General features: G+C 38.4%; 2 protein-coding genes across 5 annotated transcripts in view; one reads left to right on the top strand and one right to left on the bottom strand.

The window, feature by feature from the left end:
* Positions 1-23,177, bottom strand: part of LOC143896784 (synaptogenesis protein syg-1) — a 143,526-nt gene that overhangs the window by 45,295 nt on the left and 75,054 nt on the right. For both annotated transcript variants that reach the window (XM_077404805.1, XM_077404806.1), the window contains exon 3: positions 7,857-7,978. The gene's annotated coding sequence lies outside the window, so the exon portion shown is untranslated. The remainder of the gene's footprint in view (positions 1-7,856; positions 7,979-23,177) is intronic.
* LOC143896785 (lachesin) overlaps positions 12,915-23,177 on the top strand; it is a 163,994-nt gene continuing 153,731 nt past the window's right edge. For all 3 annotated transcript variants that reach the window (XR_013256748.1, XM_077404809.1, XM_077404807.1), the window contains exon 1: positions 12,915-13,580. Coding sequence is in view for 2 of the 3 variants with exons in the window: in XM_077404809.1 (XP_077260935.1) it covers positions 13,256-13,580 (325 nt within the window). In the remaining variant the exon portion in view is untranslated. The remainder of the gene's footprint in view (positions 13,581-23,177) is intronic.

Genomic DNA, 23,177 nt, shown 5'->3' with positions numbered 1-23,177 from the left:
GAGAGAGAGAGAGAGAGAGAGAGAGAGAGAGAGAGAGAGAGAGAGAGAGAGAGTGAAGGGCGCGACCCACGGCTACTTGGCTTATGGCTGTCGGTCGTGCTCGCTATCGATCCTCAAATTGTATTGCAATTACGTGACAGAGGAACAAATTGCCATTTTCAGCCATTTTTCGAATAATTAATATGTTTATGCGCGTAGGATTGAAACGGTGATACAAGTCAGTGGAAGTAAAAACTCGATATGTCTCACTTTCAGAATGGAAATGACATTCATTATGGTTTATATGCGTAAAGAAAATCGACGCTTTGTACCTCTCTTTGCCATGGAGTATCGACCGTCCGCTAATTCCGGAAAACTGATTGCCAATTACAGCGGAATGGATCGTCGTGCAAATATTAATTATGAATTCAATGATATAATTAAATTATAATCTATTACCAGCGACTGCACGTTAAAAATGGTAGATTACAGAAAGTAAACCGACAATATATGGTAGAGCAATTATTGAACGATCCGATAATAATAAAAATTATATCATCAGACTTCTAACAGCAAAACAACAAAATTGTAAATGTAAATATCAAGCAAGAATGCCGATTTAATTTCATAATCTTCCATTTCGAATCGAGTCGACAAATCCTTCCACTTCAACCCCTTATCGACGTCAGGAATGCGCGCGGTGTGACGTAACAGCGAAATTTCTAGCGAGATAATCGCGCCGACGAGGACGTCGACGAGAGAAAAGCTTCGGGGAAAGGACGTTACGGCGAGACCTCGTATCCCCGTTTGTTATTTATGTCCCGGCTATCTCGGCGTGTTTTGGTGAAGTTTCTTGCTTATATCGGCCGATCAATCTGACACGTCCGCAGATTCGTTTTCCCTCCTGGTAAGAAGGAATAACGCGAAACGCGGGAATGCGCGACGCGAAAAGGGGCGATAGGCCCCCGGGTTTATGCCGCGAGAAAAATGCCCCGCGCGTCGAAATGCCGCGCGAGTGATCCGGCTTCTCGTCTCGGCGCGGGCGCGCGCGATCAGATTTTTCTATACATAAATGTGTGGCGAGCTTCCAATGCCGGACTTGTCCGGCGTACTTAGGGCGTTGGTATTACCTTTACACCGTGTCCTCTCTGTGTATACGTCTGGTGTGTCCTGTCCAGTGAGCCGCGTGACAGCTAATATCCGACCAGGAAACTAACACCTCGCTGCCGCTCCGCTGTCGGTCCCTCCCTCCCTTTGACTCTCCCTTACGCTACTTCGACTGTTCACTACCTACATACTACATACGTTCCCGCTACCTCCCGCTACCTCGCTCTCAGCATGGCTGTTGACCGTCCCGTCGGCGTCGTCATAACGCGTCATCGGGCTAACATTAAAATGACGGAGTTTCTTGTTGTACCGCTGTTGTCAATTCCGGACAATTCCGCCGTTGTTCGCGTGAAAGTGGTAACGGTGAGAGATGAACGGGATGACGATGCGCGCGATAAATGCGATATTACGCGACAATGTAATTTCTATTGAAAAAAAAAAAGATATTATATATACGAATTGAAGAAAAGCAGATCTCCGGGATTTTCTCTTGCGGCACTCTGAGAATTCGGTATTGAGTGCTAAGAAAGTACGACGCGCGTTGGATTAAATTGAAGGTGACAAGAACTTGAAAGATTGTAGATATATGATTTGGATTTGTGGAGTATACACGGTCCTCCATGAACGATGTTAAACTTATTGTTAGACATTTTATTTTTAAGCCGTGTTTAATCTATATATCTGTTTGTTCTAATGCACAATTGCTGCTAATAGACGAATTCTAATTTAATTAAGATTAGTCGATATTCAATATCCATCCATTAAATCTATATCTTATTTCGGTATAGAAAACTATTTCATCGATGATGCGAAAAAGAAGGAAAAAGATGGAAAAAGAAGAGAGAAGGAATCGAAGCTCGCAGTTTGAACAACGTAATTAATTAATATATTTAATAAGCTACATTATATCTCGTAACACCATAGATTCCTTGATAAATCACCGAAGTAACTGCGTTCTTTCTTCTTTCAACCTGCGATGCTTATCGTGCCATTTATCTCGTGGCGGTATTAAAGTAAGGAACTCTGTTATATATACATATATATATATTAGCTAATATCATATATATATATATATATATATATATGATATTAGCTAATCTGTTCTCGTCTCACATCTCTGTGTTTTCTTCTTTTATCCTTTTCTCCAAGTCTGGCGTTCTGGCGTATCAATCATGAAATTTCGAAAGGCGCGGTTGGAACGGAATTGGCAATTTATCAGGAATAATAATGGAGTTTAACTAGCTCTACTTGCTCTAGGCCAGATTACTATGAATGTAATGAAACCTTCCTTTAATTATTTCATTACACAACAATGAAGAGGTATCATTTATTAGAATACTGAATAATTTTTAATACAGCGTAGATGCATAGCTTAGTTCCATTAGTTTGTCAAACATTATAAAATATTCGTTATAATAAATTATGAGAAATTAACTAATTTGCCTTTTATAATAACCTTTCATTACACACTCGTGTTAATAAGTTTAATTAAATTTAATAAATGGCTGTTTTCAAATAAGCAGATCAGATTATTAGTGGGCGAGTTAATTGTTAAATCACATGTTGCATCGGGCGAAAATATTTGTTTTGAAATCCAACGCGATATGTATTGTATGTGCAGGCATATTAATAGACACTGATTTTGAAACAACCCGGTGTGAGTTGTGTGTAATAAACTCAACTTTATTCCATTACAAAACTCATATATGTCACGCTCTATTCGAGCTTTTTCGACTACACGTCGTTAATGTAAATATAATTGTAGCGAAAATTTATAACACAGAGCATTATATCGCACGTTACATATTACGGTTGACAAATAAATAAACTTACGCTTTATACATATATGACTCACAATTACATCGGCCATCTGTGCGGATGCATTTTTCGATAAATGGTAAAATGTAATTAATCGAATGAGTTAACATGCGTTACGCGCAAATGTAAATAAATAAGTAGTCATATGCCAGCCGTTATTAATTAACATATTTTCCACTTTCTTTTTTCACGTTTCGCACTTCTGCTTTACTATATGTGTTACCTTTATCGAGAATTTCACGAAGTATATTATTACGGCGCACATCAGTGTTTCACAATATCGAGCTTTTTTTATCAAACTTTAAAATTCAGCTTCGTTTTCTTTTATCATTATCGGATGAAAGAAAAGTATCATTTTCGAATATTTCCATAGAATATGGCTTCATATACATATTTATTATAACAGTGATTCTCACATTTTTCCTTAGTCGTAACGTAACTTTTTTTTTCATGCATATGGTATATATTTATATCGATTTATATTTTGATTATAAATTAAAAATGTGCCACGTTTATATTATAAATAATTCTCGTGCTAAAGGAAATGATTTTACGTACATATGTGTGCGATCGCGGAAAGGAATATCGATTTTGCGCATACAGTTTGTTACGCGGAGATAGATCGAGAGAAGGTATAGAATCGGACGAAGGTCGAAGAAGTAATAACCGAATCCAATATTCGTTCCTTTCAAACGACCCGTTCGTTGACAAAAAGTGAAATTTGCCTGTGAAGACGGGGCTGTCAGTGGCAGCCTTACGCAGATATACTCGCATATCCTCTCTCTCCTTCTTTTCCTTGTTCACTCACTTATTCGTACTATGTAGGATCCGTCTGTTGTATATCTATATGTAAATGGATGTATAACTCCTTATACATTATCATCTTATCATCTATCTCCGAGGTAGGTATATGCGACAGGAGTGTTTTACGTTAAGAAAATTGCACGTATTGCGCGATTACCTATGTACTTTTCCTGAATCTACGTCGGTGTTTAAGCACAACTTATGCAATTATAATAACTTTCAAACAAATTATACATATGCTATAAAATCATCGTTGCGCCAGTTATTTCGATTTTATCCATTTTTCACCCGCCATATAATTTATTTATTATTAAACTGTTAGGTTATCGATGGATATTAATTACAAATTTCTCAGTTTAATGCGAGTAACCCAATCTGCAATTATTTCGTTCACAAAAGTATTTATTTTTGATCAGTGACGGCCTTTGTAATTCATGGTTAATTAGACGCTTAATATTATGGGGCGTAATAACGCGCTACGCCCGCGCCGTGCTTTTTTTTATTTCAACGATTGTGTCACGCGTACGCGTCAATTATCGTGGTTGTGCCCGATCTGGCTACTGGGATTGTTATTGTTGGGCACGTTGGCACGTTTACGCAACACATACGCGGCCGGGTTTTGATTTATGGAAAAGTCACGACGTAACGTCGACGTTTATATCGGCAGATATTTATCGGTCGCCCCTTTCGTTTACACTGGTTTAATCGAATCGATCGGCTGCCTCGTTCATTAATCAATTTTGAGGGCCGCTCCGCGCTCAGTCGCCACCCATCGTGCTGAAGTCTTCATAAATCGTGCCGCGTAAAAAAGCTATAGAGGCCGTACACTTCGGCGCAAATTATATACGCGGTGATACCTGCTGGGACATCTCTTGATTTTCATTACACCCCGTGACTTTAGATGACAGAAAATTATTTAGCATTATATTACGGCTTCGTTGAAATGTCTAAAAAAAATTATCTAAGGAAAAACTAAAGCATTTTAGAGACGTAATTATCACTCAGATAAATGAAGGGCGGTCTCATCAAACGTAATCTTTCAAGCAAAACAAATTCTTACAATTAGAGTAAGTACCTTTCCTGTTTCGAATTTGATTGAAATTCAAAGAAGACGACTTAGATAAGAGAAACGTCGTTATTCGAAGAGGGAATACAAGTATCATCAAATGTATATAATTTCCTTATTTTCTGTCAATTATTCTTATGGTTTATTTGTATTTTTTCCAGACTGTCGGCAGTCGGATCAATTTTAAAGGAGCAACATGTGTGCGACAAATTCGCTCTACCTCCGCGAACGTAGGGCGTCCAACGGGAACAACGCGTGTCGATAACCGGGACGATATGTAGCTACATACATTCGTTTGCATTCGATACAATGACTCGAAAACAAGCAGCGCACTCGCAGCCCGCGCTCGCGCATTGTGCAACCGGGCTCGAAGGTGCGTAACGGTTAATGTGTGTCGGTGACAGATTTTAAAAGGTCCAAGCTCAAAAGCTCAAAACGCGTTGATGCGTCGATAGCGCGTGCGCGCGCGCGCTTTCTGTCCCTGCGTATAGCCCGTCGCAAAACCGGGAGGAACATTTTGTTCCTCCCGGCCTTTTTCCCTCGCAACCCCCTCCTTTGACGCTTGTCGGGTATGCCTGTTTTTCTCGCTGCCTCTCTCTCTCTCTCTCTCTCTCTCTCTCTCTCTCTGTCTATTTTTGACGATAGCCACGTCGCGTTTTGTTTTATTCGCGATCCGACTTTTCCCGTCCTATCCCGATACAACAAACGTCGGTGTTGGCGAATGGCCCTCTCGCGCCGTGCTCTATCTCTGTTTTTTGGGCCGCGTCGTTCCCGCGTATCCGCAGCTTGCGCGATCGGTATCGTTCTCATTGTCAACACTTTAGAAAGCACGTTTTCGAGCCCTGCATTTTTATCCCGTTAAAACAAACAATTTTTTATTACCTCGTCTCTCGAAGCCCCCTGGATCGAAGCGATCGCGCGCGCTTGTTCCTTGTATATACGCGCCCGTTAGGGGGTCTCTTTCTCCCTCGCCTATACACGCAGGAAACCGCGCAGCCGTGAGCATCGATCGCGTGCGCGCCCTGCTTTAAAGTTATTCGGAAAATATATCGAGCCTTTTAGCGCGCGGACACCTCGCGTCTTAGGTAAGATAAAAATCGGAGAGGCGCGGCAATTTTATTATCCCGCCGTGCGCGCTTCGCGCCGCACGTGGGCGTGACCCTCGGTATCCGGAAGATGATTAGTTTTCGTTCCGTGAGATGTAATGAGGATCAGGAGCTAGTGCTGGAGTTAATACTTTCAGTAGAGATGACGCGAGATGCTTTTCTCCAACATTTCACGACGTATTCATGTACTTCCCGATTATCAGGTAGAACGAAACATGGCTTTGCATCTCATAAGGCATAACTATCTTTAGGAAAAAAAAAAGAACTATAAATTTGGGGTAACGCAGCACACTTATTTATGCAATGATACATGTACGTATTATTACGTTTCATTGTTATACTTATTTACGGGATTGTTAAGAGATTACAAGATTATAGGATTATTACGCGATTGTTCAGGGATTACGAAGGATTATTACGAGATTGTTCAGTTTCGTCATCCCTCGTTTAGGAATAGAGCGCTTTCCGTTTCGTCCCGCTGGTAATGTTTGTCTCTTATTATCACCCGCTGCCGTCGTGATGATTTCGATTTTGTCGCCCTTCGTACGTTACTTTATCCACCACGGAGCCAGGGAGGAACGTCATTAATCACACTGGCGAAATATTTGTGAAATATAAGGCCGTAATTACGTGTCCCTGAGGGTGGCCACCCGCAATCCCTCCTCCTCCTCCCTGCCGCCCCGCTCGTCCGCTCTACGGGAGGGCGTGGTACCGAGGACGGAAGGAGCGAGAAAGAGAAAGAGATAGCGCGAGATTTAAGGAAGAAAAGGTGTTTGACAGAGAGGAGACGCGAGGAAAAGAAAATTTAAACTTTCAGAATCGGCGCTCGCGGACTCGGTAAGAAGATTTTCACAAGACAAAAGCGGTCTGGCGGGAGGTGGAAGTGAAAGGACGAAGGTGCACGGTGGCGGGCTTCGGAAAATGAATTGGTATTCAGAGGGATCGGGGCGACGCAATTACATTCCGATTGTCTCATCGTTTGAATAGTCCCTCATCGATTGTATTGAATCTTAATTGGCTGTAGAGTACCGGGGAGTCTCAAAACTGCAATTGTCTATCGCTTACGGAGTTTTGTTTGCAGAAGGAAACCGGCCTGGTCGACCGAAGATAATAACGTATTGCGAATTGAGACTGATCCGTTGAATCTCGTCGCGATTGGGAGGATCGAATTGCACGACGGCGGCGACGGGTGCAGCGCGTATTCGAAAGGATGTCCCCGTTTATGAATATATTTCGTGACACTTGAATCACTTGTTCTATAAAAGCTCAAGATTTAATGCCGTCTTTCAAATGAGCTTCGACGCGTGTATCTGGTACACATATTAAATTATTTGAATGCTTTGTAATAAATTTTCAATGGATGTATGTTAATCGCTATAAAGTTGTTACAAGCAATAGCTATTTAAAGAAACGTTTATTTTTTAAGGAACTTATGTCGCCAGCAAATAATAAAAAAAAAACCGTTTCTTTTAATTATTTGCTGGCGACGTAAAGTTCCTATTTTTGTTTTAATAACTATTTATTTAATAAATCGTCGAACAGTGTTAAGACTCTAAATTATGTGGTTTACAGTAAAATTATGGTATCACATTTATTTCAGTTTTATTTTTATTTTAATGGACAATTTTTACTTGACATTTCGAGAAATGTAGCTCTTTAAAAATTCTTCGATATAAATTGTCGGGTATAGGATAAAAATGTTATAATGAAAGAATAAAATAAAAAACAATAATGTAATAATAATATGTTTAAAAATTTTTTTTACGTAATTAAAGATTTTATTTTAATTGGAGATTTTTTGTCACGCGGATTACCATGTCACTCTACACCTTACGAATTCGTAAGGAAAGTTATTCGGAAAAAAGCGACATACTCGCAGAAAGTGTTTGCAGAGTTCTTCAGTTAAAGCAGGAAAGAAATCATTTGACGGAGAAAATGAAAATAAGAGACCAGATGTGTCCCGGGCAAAAACTCACCTCTGATTGTCACATCATTTTCTTTTTCTCACTCTTCCCTTTTTCTTCGAGTTCTCAATATCTAGCCAAATCGTCCGTGGTTTTATATATCCAAGTCCTTAAGCGTGCATGTAGATTTTCATCTGCAACAATTATTAATTATATAAAGATAAATTATTATGAGCTTTTTCCACGACAGATAAAACGCGAAATGTAATTTATTGTAATTTATTGTAAACGTTATTGTAATATCAAATGGAATTTTTCTCTAAAATAGTGAATTTAATCGCTTTGTGACTATTTCAATCTAATCTTTGATTGCGATTAGTTAGTCAAATTTTTCCGTAGAATTGCATTTGAGATTAAGAGCTTATTTTCCCGATTGCCAAATTGCGCCATTCGTAGTCGCTTCGCGTATCTCACGTGAAGGATCTCCGATTTTCGTAACCCAGATATTATTAACGAAATCTCTCGTGCGGTCTCGCGCGGTTCTCATGATCCTCATGATCTTGTAGCACTGACTGAAGATATCGCAGAGGTTCTCGTGTAAGGGCGGAAGTTTCGCTTAACGATGAAAGTACCAGACTCGCAGCGCGAGCCGACGGAGTCGGTTAATTGTTCTTACGGAAAATTCCTCGGACGATAACCAGGATGTCAATCTTGGCTCGCGGAATAAGATGTGAAGATAACTAAATAACGCTGATAAGGACGTGAGGTAGGGAGTGCAAGCGGTGATTTTAAGGATGGATTCGAAGGATAGGATAGGAGCGGCGTATAGTCTCTCTCTGGCTGTTGATAACGATGGGACGGTTTATCTTCTTTCCGCTCGGAGATGGTCTGCGGATCAGCCTAGACGCGCCTAAAACTTACATCAAGGTAATGAAAGCCCCGCTCTCTTCCGTCTTCCATCTTTTAGACGTCTGCGTTTCGTTCCGCCGGATATCCGCTTGATCTCCTGCGCTGCTTTTATTTGTTCTCGAACTTTCAACGCGGGTCTCTCTTGGCTGTTTATTAAGAAAACTTTCTACGAATATCTAGACGCATGTGATGATGACATATCCTTCATATATCATAAAGAATACATCGACACGCGCGATCGAAGCACCACAATCATACATTCTTTATTCGAGCGTTTAATTCATATAGTGGATAAAAGAAACTAGTATTTTTATAGGTATCTTATTTTTTTCGTGATTATTTCGGTACTTATGAAACTTTTTGTGGTGATTTAGATTAATGATCAAAGCTCCGGGGATCTGATAAAAAAGTGGGGCGCTTTGGGTGGTATAGCCACTCACTTGTGCAAAAAAAATTTTTTTTTCATACCAAAATAACTTGAAAAAAAAAATGACATTTTTGGGCGACCCCTACACCCACAAGCGACCCACTTTTTTGTCATCAGTCAATTTGCAAATAGTCATAGAATATATCAAAGAATTATGGTGCAAAATGACTGACATACCGAAATGACTTTTTTGGACGGCCCTACACCCACAAGCGACCCACTCTTTTGTCAGTCAATTTGCAAATAGTCATAGAATATATCAAAGAATTATGGTGCAAAATGACTGACATACCGAAATGACTTAAAAAAGAAATTTTTTTTGCACAAATGAGTGGCTATACCACCCAAAACCCCCCACTTTTTTTGTCAGTCCCCGGAGCTTTGATCATTAAATAACATTCTGAATCACCACAGAAAGTTTCATAAGTACCGAAATAATCACGAAAAAATGGAGCCATCTCCCCTACTACATGTGCAAATATTTTTTTCTGTTATATATTCGCGGTTTGTACAACCATTTTTCAAATTCGCTGAAGGTCGTTTATTCGCAGAGGATTTTGATATGCAGCTGCAATTGCACTTTTTTTCACAAATTTCTTTCAAATTTAAAGGTCTTTGAAAATTGAAAACAACAGAATCTCTAACTGAAAGATATGAATGTGCAAAAGCTATGAGATATATATATATCAATAAACGTATTAAAAATATAAGAATTTAATTTTAAAAAATATGCAATTGCATTTTATAATCAAGATTCACGTAGATGCATACATGTAACTATCAGGACTACAAAAGATTGTGCTTGTAATATTTTACTTTGTTATATATAATCTTCTTTTATATCTTTTATTATAGCGTTTCAGAGATTGGATCTACTTCATTTCGATAGAATATGCATACCATTTGCAATATCGCATGTATTTTGGTACAAATATATATCGCATGCAATTGTGCTCTGATTAAAGCGATCCATTCTCTAATGCTTGAAATCAAACATAAACTCTGTATCATAGACTGAATGTATTGTATACTGGAAAATTATAGGCAAAGTGACGAAATACCGGGTCGCACGTGGATTGAAGATAACGCCAATAAAGGCAAAATATAATTACGAGCCGAATATAATTGCCATGTTTAATCTGAAATTTTCATGGAAATGATATGCGATCGCACTGGGTCAGTAGTGCCGTACTGATATACTTCGACGAAGAATTATGTATTAATATAATTTTCAAATAGTTACCTTTTTCTGTAGGAAAAAGCACGTTGTATTATTCAAATAAAATTAAAAATGTCTATTTTTAGATTGTACGTATCAGATGTATATCTGATGTACTAAATAATATTATTATTGTGCAATCTCTTTTATTTTTTGATGCGTATTATTTTATCAAAAATTAAATTATACTTTGCAGAAAAAGCAGTAAAAATCAGATTTGATTTATCATTCAAGTATCGTATTATCATATAATATTGATACGTACATGTATATCAAATATTATTGTAAAATATATAGCTCCATTATTCAATGCGTGATGTTGTCTATCCGATTAATATAAAAATTCAACATTTTAAATGCACTTTTCTCTTATTACTGGGCAGCGTTACCATCACAAATCCAATCTTTCATCAAGATTAAAATTAAAATTATATTAAAATGAACACCGGTAAAATTTGAATTTCATACAGATATATGTTTATTTTATACGTTCCAAACGAATTTTTGTTCGGGACATATACACGTATGCACACAAGACGCGAAGAATAAAAATCTCGATAAAAATTCACCGACTTCATTAACGAACACTTTTGCAATTTCACATTTTAAATTTGTTATCCTCAAACGCATTGAATGTCTTATTTGTCGCACCATAAAATATAAAGAAGGAAACATTTTGAAAAATAATTTAATGATTAATAATATTTCTCATGTACATAACTATTTTACTAAAGTGAAATATTCACGTTGAAAAAACGTAATTTGTTCGTATCAGTGATTACGTTTCACGCGGATATTATTCTTGGATATTATCCGCTTGCGGGATATCGCATTCGGACGTTTTCGAGTGACGCGAGATCACGAAATCTGGAAGAGTATATGTCCAAACTCATCCCGGTAGTTTTACGCTCTATTTCGTGTGTGAGCAAACTCACCGGTGATTTTTCACGAAAATTAAATGTCACGTGAAATGAGTGCACGGCACATCTCCGACTTGCTTCTTGATAAAGAATGGGTGATATTATTCTAATGGCGCTGCAGCCGCATCCTACATGATTCTACCATCAACCGTGCTCATCAGTCTTGTATATCGTATGTTTCATTCCGCGATGTTGCTTTTCGGCAAACGTGAACTGTATGTTTCTATTATACCATTTTTGCACGCTATATAGGGTTGTTATTTATTAAATTGATAGGTCGTGCTATACATTTTGCGCAAACCTTTCTCGCGAGAGTCATGTTTAGAAATCGCAAGTCGGGTAAAAAAAAAACAGCGTACAATGTATTAAAAACATGCGATGATTTTTTGTGATGTTTATTTATTCGGCTATTTACAACTATTCACTTAGATTGTGAAAATTGTTTTAAATCAATTACCGTTTGTTTGCATATTCCACTTGTGCGAGCCATTTAAATTTCTTTTATGCACGTGATGCGATATAAAATTAATATCCGTTACATACTTTCGCGACATTGGCAAAATGTATATGCATATGTCTCTAAATATTATAATATAACATGCGGAGTAGTGACTTTTTGATGATAATATATGTTTGCTTTTGATTTATGTCACGTTATGTGTGTGCGATCGCGCCTTTTCATGGAATATTTATTTATCCACTAACGTTAATAAGGTAACATACCAATATTTCACGAGCGCTGTTTTCAATTTTATCTGAATCGGGATTGGCAAAATGATTTCGATCATGAATGTTACATTTATTCATATATGGCAGACGCGCGCAGAGAGTAAATTATAATTCCATTACAAGCAATAACATATAAAAATGTAGCAGAATTACTATCTCTTGCAAAGTAGGATTAAAGTTTCATTTCAAATGAGATTCCAAACAGCGAAAACCGAGCTGACACTAATTCTTAACTACATTTCGCCAAAATAGAAAAAAATCAACACCCATGACATGTAAACCTCACACACAAAATTTTATATATAACAAAATAAGAAGCTTCCTTCGCCAGTAAATAAATACAAAACAAAAGTCGTTTTTGTTCGACCCAACTGGCCAAATAATTAATATATTTAAAATTCACAACGTTTCAACCGCAATTTCGGCCCTTCTCAAGTGATTCATCAATATATTAATTATTTGGCCAGTTGGGTCGAACAAAAACGACTTTTGTTTTATATATAACAATAAACATTTGAATTATTATTCCATGCAAATTATCCACGTCTTGTGTGGTTTTCTTCGGAGGTAACCCATCGGTGTTGCGACTCGTATGCACAATGTCTGTAAAGAAAAAAAAAAGAAAGAGGAAAAAGGGGACAGGCTCTCTCAAATGAGGGGACAATGCGTGATGCTGAGAGAACATGGTGCGAGATAGGGCAAAAGGAGAATAGACAGATAGCTGGCGGGAGTAGACCCGACTAAGAAAAGTCGAAAATCTTAATTCGGACGCGGTGCCGCCCTCGCAACGCGATGGGCGGTGACTCGCAAGCGCCGATTGGCCTGGTTCAGGAAAGGGTGAGAGGTCTTGCAGGGGGGTGGCAGAGATCTGCGCCGTGATGCCGGGACGGCGGCGTGTGCCGCCGACCGGTTCTACTGGTAACTCTATGAACGCCAGTCGACGCCGGGCGTCCCAAGCGCGCACTTGCTGGGAGCCGTTCTCGTATCGCGCCCCAAGTCGAAACACCGGGTACCTCACGTAACTGACGAGGGACGTTAACTCGCCGCTACGATATCGCGCGTACACTCGCGAGGATCTCGCCGATTGTCGAGAGAAGAGATAAGAAATATCGGTGCATTCCTATTTTTCTCGAAATAAGACACGCTTGTTGACATTACGAAGAAGTGACATCGCGCGCCTCTCTTCACTTGGGACACGTCTAGGATGCATCGCGAGGACATAATATTTTACAAAATTCTGACATAGCTCTAGTACCAGATCCTCTTGATGAAATCTCGCACCGGGGCTCCCTCGGATCGACGCGAGAAGTGCTTTAACGGTTGTCCTTGCTGGACTCCCGAGGAACGGAGCGAGTGTCGTCTTGGGGTAATTGGCAGTGACTGGAGGGACTCGACTGGTGAACCGATAGAATGCGAATGCGGATCTTATATTCGTGACATCGAATTTGTTAATCGGATATCGGTGATGCAGCTACATGCTGGAAGGAGGAAGGGGATGACTTTTAATTTCCTACCGAGGATGGTGGCGGTCTTTGTTTTCGCTTGCCTTCTATTGCAGAATGGTCGGTCGACATTCGCAGCGTTTACTACTGGTAATGTTAAATTTGTCCTATGCGATATAATATCTCTCAAAGAAAAAACACATGAATAATTGTCGATTTTGGTTTAGCCAAATAATCGTCATTTATAACAGTTATATTATAATTATATATAGTTATATATACAGTTATAACTGTTTGCCAATAATTCTATTTCGCATAACGATTGAAGCAAACAATTTATTAAAGCAACACAGATTCTGAAAAAATTTTATAAAATCTCCAATACAATTTTTTCTTAAATGCAAATTAACATTTGTACTTATAAACAAAAATCATATAATGCTGTATTTATTTCTATAGTATTCTGTAGTATTAAATAAAAATAATTGATCATCATGTAAAAAGACTATTTAATTTGATATTTTTATCTTTACTTTAAAAAGATAGGGTATATTTTAATTTTCCTCAATCCTTTTCAATAAGAAAATATTATTGTTAAAATCTAATAGCTTGTCAATTGAGAATAAAGCCTTTTATTTTTCAATCGAGAAATATTATTTGAAATAATTTACACGCGTTCCTGCGTGTATGTCGGTGTACCATAAACTGGCGTTCTTGGTTTGGTTTATAATAGAGGTGATAGACGACTTTGTTGAGATAACGGTACATAATTATTCATAATTACCTCACGATATATATATTATATGTATATATATTTTGTAATTATATCAATCCATAGAGTTATATAACGATTATAACGATTCAATTCCGCTATTAATTATATAGTTTCAGTTTTGTAATCGATGAATATACATATATTGCAAAAGTTGGTGACATAAATATAAATTATCCACCGCATATCCTCCGCTGGTGTCTCCCACGTTTGTTTGTATGGTGACTTAAACCCGTACTGTTCGATCGGTAATCTCGGATTTAATTTTGGTCACATTAAATCTGGTGCCGACAATGGTATACAATGTTCTGATATATTATAGCTTTGTAATGTTACATACGACGAAAATGAATTGCTAATTTGTGTTAAATGATCAAAGAGCAAAATATATAATTTTGGAGATCATACTCCCTTATGAGACAGAAAAATTATATCTTTTAATTTAGAATCTACCATTTATTAAAATATAAAACAAAAGTTCAGAAAAATTTCATATGCGATATAATATTTATCTATGTATATAACAGTATATAAAATTATATATATAACTACATATAAAATAATGTAATCAATATATTGTTTTAATATTATAGTCAGAGAAGACATTTTTTTTTAATATGTAGATGCTATTAATTGTAAATCTAAAGACGCATTGAATAGAATTTTTAAAGTCTCAATATTATATAAGTACCCACAACGCAACAGTATCGTCCCGCGCCTAATTAATAGCAAAGGAAGATGCATTTCGTTACTTTTACGTGTGAAATAAAATTCATATTCGCACTTGAGGCGTAGCATGAAGTTAATACGCACGGTGTTCTTCTCTTCGACGCAATTGAGGTGATCATCGTCGTTCCGAATGACACGTCTTTTCGTTCTTCCTCGTAAGCACTATCACGAAAAAGCTGCTCGAGGGGCTCTAATACCCGAGCTTGCTGAAATTACGCTTCAATGGCGAAATTGCGCTAGGAATGAGCTACGTCCTGCGCGCGTGCTTCACATGCATAATTCATAAGCGAGGCGTCACGGTGAAACCTCGGGCGATAAATATTTTTTGAGGACGGAAGGATGTAAAAGTGCATGCAAATGAATCTGACTGTAATGCAGTGGCTACTACTTACACGGGGTATTAAGCTCCCGGCACACTTTTCTTTCCGCACATCCGCCTTTTACTTCCACTTTATTATTTCGCGTATACTACAATTAAACGGCGAGCGAATAAAATTTTCGGAAGTGGTAGAGTACGAAAGCAGATGCAAATTAATGCTCCTCTCCATGCTGGTGTCGTTTACATCGTAGTACACGCCTCATCGTAATACACGAAAGCGCTCTTCTTCCCTTATGTTTCGCTTTTTTATAAGAATTTATATCGGCAATTTATTAGCTATCGTTGTGAGATATGTTATAAATATATTATGTGAAACTCCTATTTTAGATGGTCTATAACTCAAAACGTAATATAAAACATTCAACAAGAGTAAAAAAATTTGAACAATATATAAAATATACATTAAAATAGACAGATTAAAAAAAAAAAAAAAAAAAAAAAAATACACGGTATATATTAAATATATATATATTAAATTATAAATGCTATTCTATATCTTGAAATTTCTTTATGCAAACTCATTTTAATAACTCTTATAAAAGCTTAATTGTATGTATATACGTTATACAATACGTATGAAAACATCATAAATTTTGGAAAATAAAGAAGACCGATATATTAAGATGCAGTTTCTCAATGTGCTCAACGTGCTCGTGTATATTCGTGAAAATCTCTGAAAAAATTTTTGAAAAGAGTTGCGCGATCGGCTGGCCATCAATCGAATTTACATCTACTGAAACAATGTGGGTGCGTTAATAAGCCTCGGGGTGAGTGGCGTGATTTCCAAATCCAATTGTCTTTACGAACGCACAAATTGCCGGTCTCGAAATCGGGATGGCGAGTGCCCATTATCATCCCCCGTCCTCTCATCCCACCCCCTTCCGCTGGCGGTCGCGGTGGATGCGAATTTTATACGGTGGTCATTCAATTCGCATGTTACTGCTCTCGAGCACAATCTTTTAGGTAACGTAGTCTCGCATCGGATAGAGATAGATAGATCCCGTGGTCCACGATCGGGAATATGGAGGGTCTCTCATTGTCTCCATATCTGATCGCACTGAACGACGAATAAAACCACTTTAGTCCGGTTATTGCCGATTGCCTCGCCGCCGTTACGTTTAATACGTACTTGGTGTACGAGCCCGATATCCATTCCGCCGCTGCCGCCGCGCGCCGTTGCCCCGCGCGCACGCTTATCTAATTTCAATGAATTTATTGAAGAAATTTGATAACGATTGTCGAGTCGTATATTGGCCTTTTTTTCGCGCGCGTTTCCCGTTCGTCGAACTTATCGTCGGTGTGCGCAGTCTTCTATTCTTAGCCGGCATTTGTCTGCCCTTCCCTTTCTCTTTCCTTATACACTTTTTCTCCTTGCTGTCTTTCTGTTCTACACCAGGGGCCATGGTCTCTCTTTCCCAACTGTTCTCCGCGAAATTATCTCGTAGCCTAAGGGTTGCCATCTGTTTCGATAGGGGAAGCCACCCCTAATTATGTACGGCGACAGTTGTAAGGGTGCTAAATCTAATATCTAATGTCCGAAGCGCGAGGCCTGTGCTTATACGTGTCGAAAATACGAAAGATTTCCATACATTTCGGCCAATTGTTCGGCTCCGTAAAAGGCGCTCATCCCTCTATACAGCGTAGATAATCATGATTACGGTACGTTTAACAAAGGAGAAAAAAACTATTATATCCTCAAATCGTTTAGAGATTCGATATGAATTAACGGACATTCATGTCCGAAATATTTATATACTTTATAATTTGCAACATGTTTGCGTAACTATATTTTTTAACTATGTTTTTATAACGAGGTAAAAGTGTTGTTCAAATTAAAGTCTCATTAAAGTTTGAAGAAGAAGAATAAAATGGTGTTGATTATTTGTAGTTTATTCCTCGAAATTTATTTTACAAGGATAGATTCTTTTAATTTACAGTTTAAAAGCTACGTTCGCATATTTTGTTAAAAAAAAGAGTACAGAGGAAGACATACGATGCATTACAAGCATCTTTTTGGTAATACGTAATTCAAGAAATATCTTTTGTAGTATTTTCGTATACATTCCTCACCTTTTTACTATTTTATTGTTACTATATAATATGCACAAGAGGCAAGTGTATATGTGCGTGTGCAGCGATCGTGCGTCATCTGCCTTTAAGTGGGGTAAAGTGGGTGGGAGTTGTTCGTTTCTGAACATATATTTATTCGTATACACGTATAAACAGAGAGACAGAAAGAGACAGAGAGAGAGAGAGAGAGAGAGAGAGAGAGAGAGAGAGAGAGAGAGAGAGAGAGAAAGGCAGAGACAAGGAGGAGCTTCACGTGCTGCGCACCCCTGGGATTCTCGCTTCATGCATTTTATATTTCGGCAGACTTTGATTCCTAGACGGGCCGCGCGGCTCACGGGAGTAATCCTTAATCTTTGATCGGAAATTATCTTTGATCATGGTTCAGTCATTGAACGTTCTTTCTCGACCCTCTTCTTATCTCCCTTCGAGCAGGTATCTATCGGCGTATGGAGGATATGCCGACGCCTTTCTTGAGGGAGAAAATTTGGAGAAAAAAACAAAGGAGAGAAAGCAGAGTTAAGAAATATAATTTTTTGGAATAAATATATTTTTAATTTCATCAATAATACGTACGAACGGGAGAGTGAATGAGATGATTTATGGTGCGTATGTTTCTTTTTTAATGCATGTGTGCTTGAAAAAGTGTTTTGCAATACAGCCAAAATAAAATTTTCGCAAATATATAATAAATTTAAAACAAATCCATATTGTTTATAGATTAAATTCAATATTTATAGAATTTATAAATTTTATTATTATATATCATGAAATAGTCGATTTTATATTATTAATTATTAGATTATAAATTATTGTGTATCGTTAAATTTTATTAATAAATATATGTATAATAATATATTGTTATCGAATGTTCGCGTTTTTATTTATAATTTAAAGAGATTAATCCTATAGTATTTCATATTAAAATATTATATTACATAAATATACAAAATGTATACTAAAATTACTAATCTTTTTAATATTCCGCTCCCTTTTATTTCTTTTTTTTTTATTACGGATTATAGGAAAAGCGTGTATACGTAAACATGTCATTATAGCTGTATTTGACATCCCAAATTACTCGATATTCCGCAGCTTAATCTGTTCGCGAAAGATTTGGTCCCGCAACGTAGTGGAGCAGACAGAGTTGGGAGAACGAGGGGCCGGGTGAGAGGTAAAGAAAGGAAACGGGTGCGCAAGAAAGAAAAGAGAGGGGCGAAAGGTGAGGAAAGGAGAACGTGTTTCCCCGAGAAGAAATCCTCGCGTGAGCGATCTCGACTCGGCTTACCAAGTTGGCGAAATACTCGAAGCTCTCTCATCCTCTCGTTTTCTCTCCTCTCTTCCGCTCAGCTCCCCACCTCGAGTCAACTTCGCACCTTCACCGCCACTGCCTTTCAGCTCGTCTTTCCGTTTCTTCCTTTTTTTTCTTTCTCTCTCCCTCTTTCTTTCTCCTTCTCGCATCTCCGGCGTGCGTACGTGTGGAAGGAAAGCTTTCTCTTCCGTGGGTCTCTTCTCGCGAATATCTCAGCTCTCTCGACTATACCAACAACTTCCATCTTTGATATGCACCATTATTTGTTGTGTCTCTCATAAATATATTAATTATTTACTCGCTTTTTTACGTGCGTTTACACGCGCGTGAGAGCCTCCTTCTCGTAAAAGAATAAGCTCTCCGGATTTCTTTAAACGCACAAATAGAACAATTCCATTTTTTTTCGATATTTCAATTTTATCGTTTGCCAATTTTGCTTTTCACGCCCATCTTTATCGTACGTTCCGTGTACGAGATAACGTTCCGGTTCTCTCCATCCTACGCGTCTCTGTTCGGCCAATAACGGTAGCCGTTCCCTTCTCCCAACTCCTCCTTATTCTCTTTTTTCCCCCCTACTTTTTTTCTCTAACTTTTAGGATTGCCTCGAAGGAAAAAGACGTTAAAACAGTGGTCGTGGTAACATGGGCCATTAATATTTGAGATTGCCGCAACCGGTTTCTGAATCCACTGGCAAGGCAAAGCCTCTGTGGCTACGCGGTTAGAGGGTGATACCGGGCGACCGAGAAGTCCGTAGGGGGATTACAAATCTGGCCTTCGAGAGGTGCGCGGCGATTTATTGGCTTTGGAATGTTCCACGTAGGGTCGATCGAGCTTAAAGCACGGGCAATTGTGCGGAGCGTTATTAACTTGAAGGTGTTAAAATAATAGGGATTTGATATCATTGTTAATTAATCTGCTTATTGTTCAACACGATCTCATAATTTAAAGTTAAACATTTCGATTTATTTTTCAAATTTTTATTTTAATACATTATGTAATAGATTATTTTTTGGGGGTAGGATTTGTTATGGATTTTTGTCATTTGTGATGCCGAAGGAATTGCATAATGACATCATTAGAAACACTAAAGATTTTAAGCATTAAATTGCTTTACTTCGATTTAACATAAATTTAGGATTCGTTTCACAATGATATACGACTCACTTTTGTGTCGTCGGCAATTATTTTGGCGAAATCGTAAGTCGCAAGATTTGTAAAATTTCTTTTTCACATTTATGATCGCGCCAGGGTGGAAAAAGCTTTTAGTTGCCTGTTCAAGCGGATTTGCCGAGAGTAGATCGGCAGACAACCGGGACCGTGATCCAACGTTCCTGCCAATCTGCGTCAGAAGCGTCATTCGAGATATTATGCCAGCCAAGGATATAATTCTTATTACGTCGTGGCGGAGAACGTCTCCCTTTGAGAATTGCCGCCTTTCGCAATAGCTGCTCTCTAACAAGGCAAAAAAGTACATTAATTGCGCACTGTGTTGCGGTATTATTAAATTCTTATGGAAATGCAGGTATACCGGGGGCCCATCTCATAAAGTTCGCTATTGTGTTATAAAATCTAAATAATTTCAAGTTCTCTAGCGGCGAGGGGGAGGGGGTGGAGATGGGGGTGGGAGTGCAGAGTCGGGTTTTCCACCCGCCATTTTCCATTGTACCGCTTCGGACGAGCAAAATATCCAGCGGAGGGATATAAAGTGAGCCTGGCAGATCGGCGGAGAAGAAAAAAAAACGGACGAGGAAAATGACAGAAGATAACGGGACGGGTTAAGACGTTCGCGCCACGCAGTGCGAGGAGATACAACGAAACTTAAAGCCAGCAGCAATCAGATATTCAAATTACGTTTACTAAATCAGCCCTCTTTGCGGGCTGATTTTCCTTCTTACCTTCCCTCTCTCTTTCCCTCGCCCTCCCCCCCTTCCACTTGCCCCCCCGTGCGTTCTCTTTTTTCATTTCGCAATCGCCCGCCTCGCTCGCTCCTCGGCAAGAAGTTAACGGACAAGTTTGCTCCTGTCCGACTGCTGCCGAGTTAACAATTCGGTTAGAAAGTTAGGGTCCTTTCCATCCTACCACCACCATCCTGCCTCCTACCACCCTCTCTTGCCTATTACGCCGTCACCTAACGTTACTCGCTTCTGCGACCTTTTTGGCGACGGCCAGTTCGATGGTCTTCTACTCGAAAAAGCTTGACTCCTCGTTACGCAGTAGACGTCGGACTTCGTGCTAGGAGTGAAAATCAGTAAATTCGTCGAGTGTCCGGTTACTACCGGAATAACAGAATCCAAGTACCCGAGAAAGAGCAGGAAAGAGTGGGAGGAGGGAGGGAGAGAGAGTGAGTGAATGATCGCGAGAAGTAGCGCACTGCATTGCGGAAGATTTAAGTTTCGTGGGGCGAATTGGAACTTGCAGTAAAATTTCGCAATACGTTTTAGGTAACATTGCGTGTTAACTCTTTTACGCCTGTTATACATCAGTTTCTGATTCGATTGGTCTTGCGTAATGCAGGTTATGTTATATAAGTTTTTTTCGCATATAAATAATTATATTGCGAAGAAATAAGTTCAAAAACAATTCAAGAGCGATCAAGAAACATGCTCTTTAAAGCATAGTTATAAAAAGTATTTTAACAAATTTTAATGATATTTTTAAAAAATGATAAAAGAATGCAGAATGTCTGCTGATATATATCGATCGCTACATTTTTAAAATAATATTTTCAGAATGATATTTTACGGTGCTGATTTTATTGACATAGCTTTACATAGCTTTATTATAAATGCCCGCACTTTTTGTAAATTTAAGAAAACGCATCGCTTAATATTGCAGATATTTCAGCATACGGAATCGAGCGATCTAAAAACATGCGCAAGCGTCCTTATTCTTTATTAACAAAAATTATCTTCTGATTAATCTCCTATTCGTCCCCAGAGAATCCACCTATTTGTATTCTCGAAGCTTACCGAATGTATACCGAGAGAAGGGATCTTTTCCCTTCCTAGAAGATGTTGCACCCTCTGTCCGTGGTTGCGAAACACGCGCGTATAAACGGAATGAGTTTAGTCTGTTGTTCGCCCTCATTCTAGGAAAGTAAAACTTCTCGCTAAAACATTTATTAAAAACTCAGGTTCTGTCGAAAGGTTAAATCTTCGAATATATTCCACTATTGCCTTTGAATAATATCATATTTTGATAATACGTATGTATGATCAAATTGCCCCCTTTCTATCCCGACAAAATGATATATTTTAATAATAGAATGAATTGCGGAAATTATGGGAGTGATTGAGGATAAAAATAAATAAGAAATAGCAAGTATAGTAGCTGTTAATAATATAAAAAGGAAGTCATAAAAATATACAGTCTTTGGGTTGTCTTCTAATATATCATATGAAATTCGTATTTATAATGCACACATTGTATAGAGCGCCGCTGAAGTAAAAAAAGACTAAATTTTACGAGTATTATATTCTATTTTAATAGTGAAAAGACATCTGATTTTAAAATAAATATTTCTTTTTTTCTATTTTAAAGGAAATGTTAAAAAAAACTTTCTATCTCAATGATACACGCTTCATATTGACTCAACATATTTAAAAGCTTTACTTTGACATCAATTTATTGCACTATAATATCAAATTGACACAATAAATCACAATAAATATTTTATTATTACTAACTGCGAAAAAAGTAAACTGCGGAAGAAACAGAAAAAAAACAAGAAACAAAAAATAGCAATAATATTTGTACTTATAATCTTGCTGGGTACTCCAATAAAATTTTCCACGGTGAAAAAAAAATAATTTCCCTATCTGTGCACATGTGACTTTTTCTTAAATTCTCAGCACAATAAGTAAATATGAAATAAATTCTCAAGGTTTGATGCGGCTATTTTAGGGACGTCTTGACTTATCTTTCCTTATCGCATGAAAAGGGGGAGAGAGAGATAGATAGAGTTTATCGGTGACAGTAGATCTTATTAACATACTCGATTCGCACTTCGATCCTACCGTGATATCCTTGAGCGCGTCACATTGGACGGATTTCGTCTGCCGCGCCAAGTCCATTCCCCAGCTTTTTCACGTTTCCACGGGTCGAACCAAGTTATAAATATGATAATACACGGGCGCGCAGGCAGCAGTCACGAAATAACCCCCTTCGACCCCGCGTCCATCCTGTGCCGCCATTGCTACCCCTCGCCCTCCGTGCTTCCGTCGCCTATCGAAAGGAAGTTATCCTTATCGACCGTCATGTATTACTCGTCGTCTTCTTTCGCTTTACGATATTGGAAATCCGAAAACGCGAATTAAAGTTCCACCACCGTTACGGCGTCGACGCGACGTCTACGAGGGGACACCGTCGAGGGTCCCGACACTCCCGACGCGACGTCGAGGCAGACACCATCTGCATTCGCGAATCGAAGGAGTAAAGAATGCGCGTATAAATTGATCGGCACGGTCGTTTCAGGAGAAGTCGCATTCC

This window comes from Temnothorax americanus, unplaced genomic scaffold (genome assembly GCF_048541705.1).
Source record: "Temnothorax americanus isolate GAGA-0224 unplaced genomic scaffold, ASM4854170v1 Scaffold2, whole genome shotgun sequence".
Taxonomy (NCBI): domain Eukaryota; kingdom Metazoa; phylum Arthropoda; class Insecta; order Hymenoptera; family Formicidae; genus Temnothorax; species Temnothorax americanus.
The sequence above is the reverse complement of the archived record's forward strand: the minus strand, read 5'-3'. Positions and strand labels throughout refer to the sequence as shown.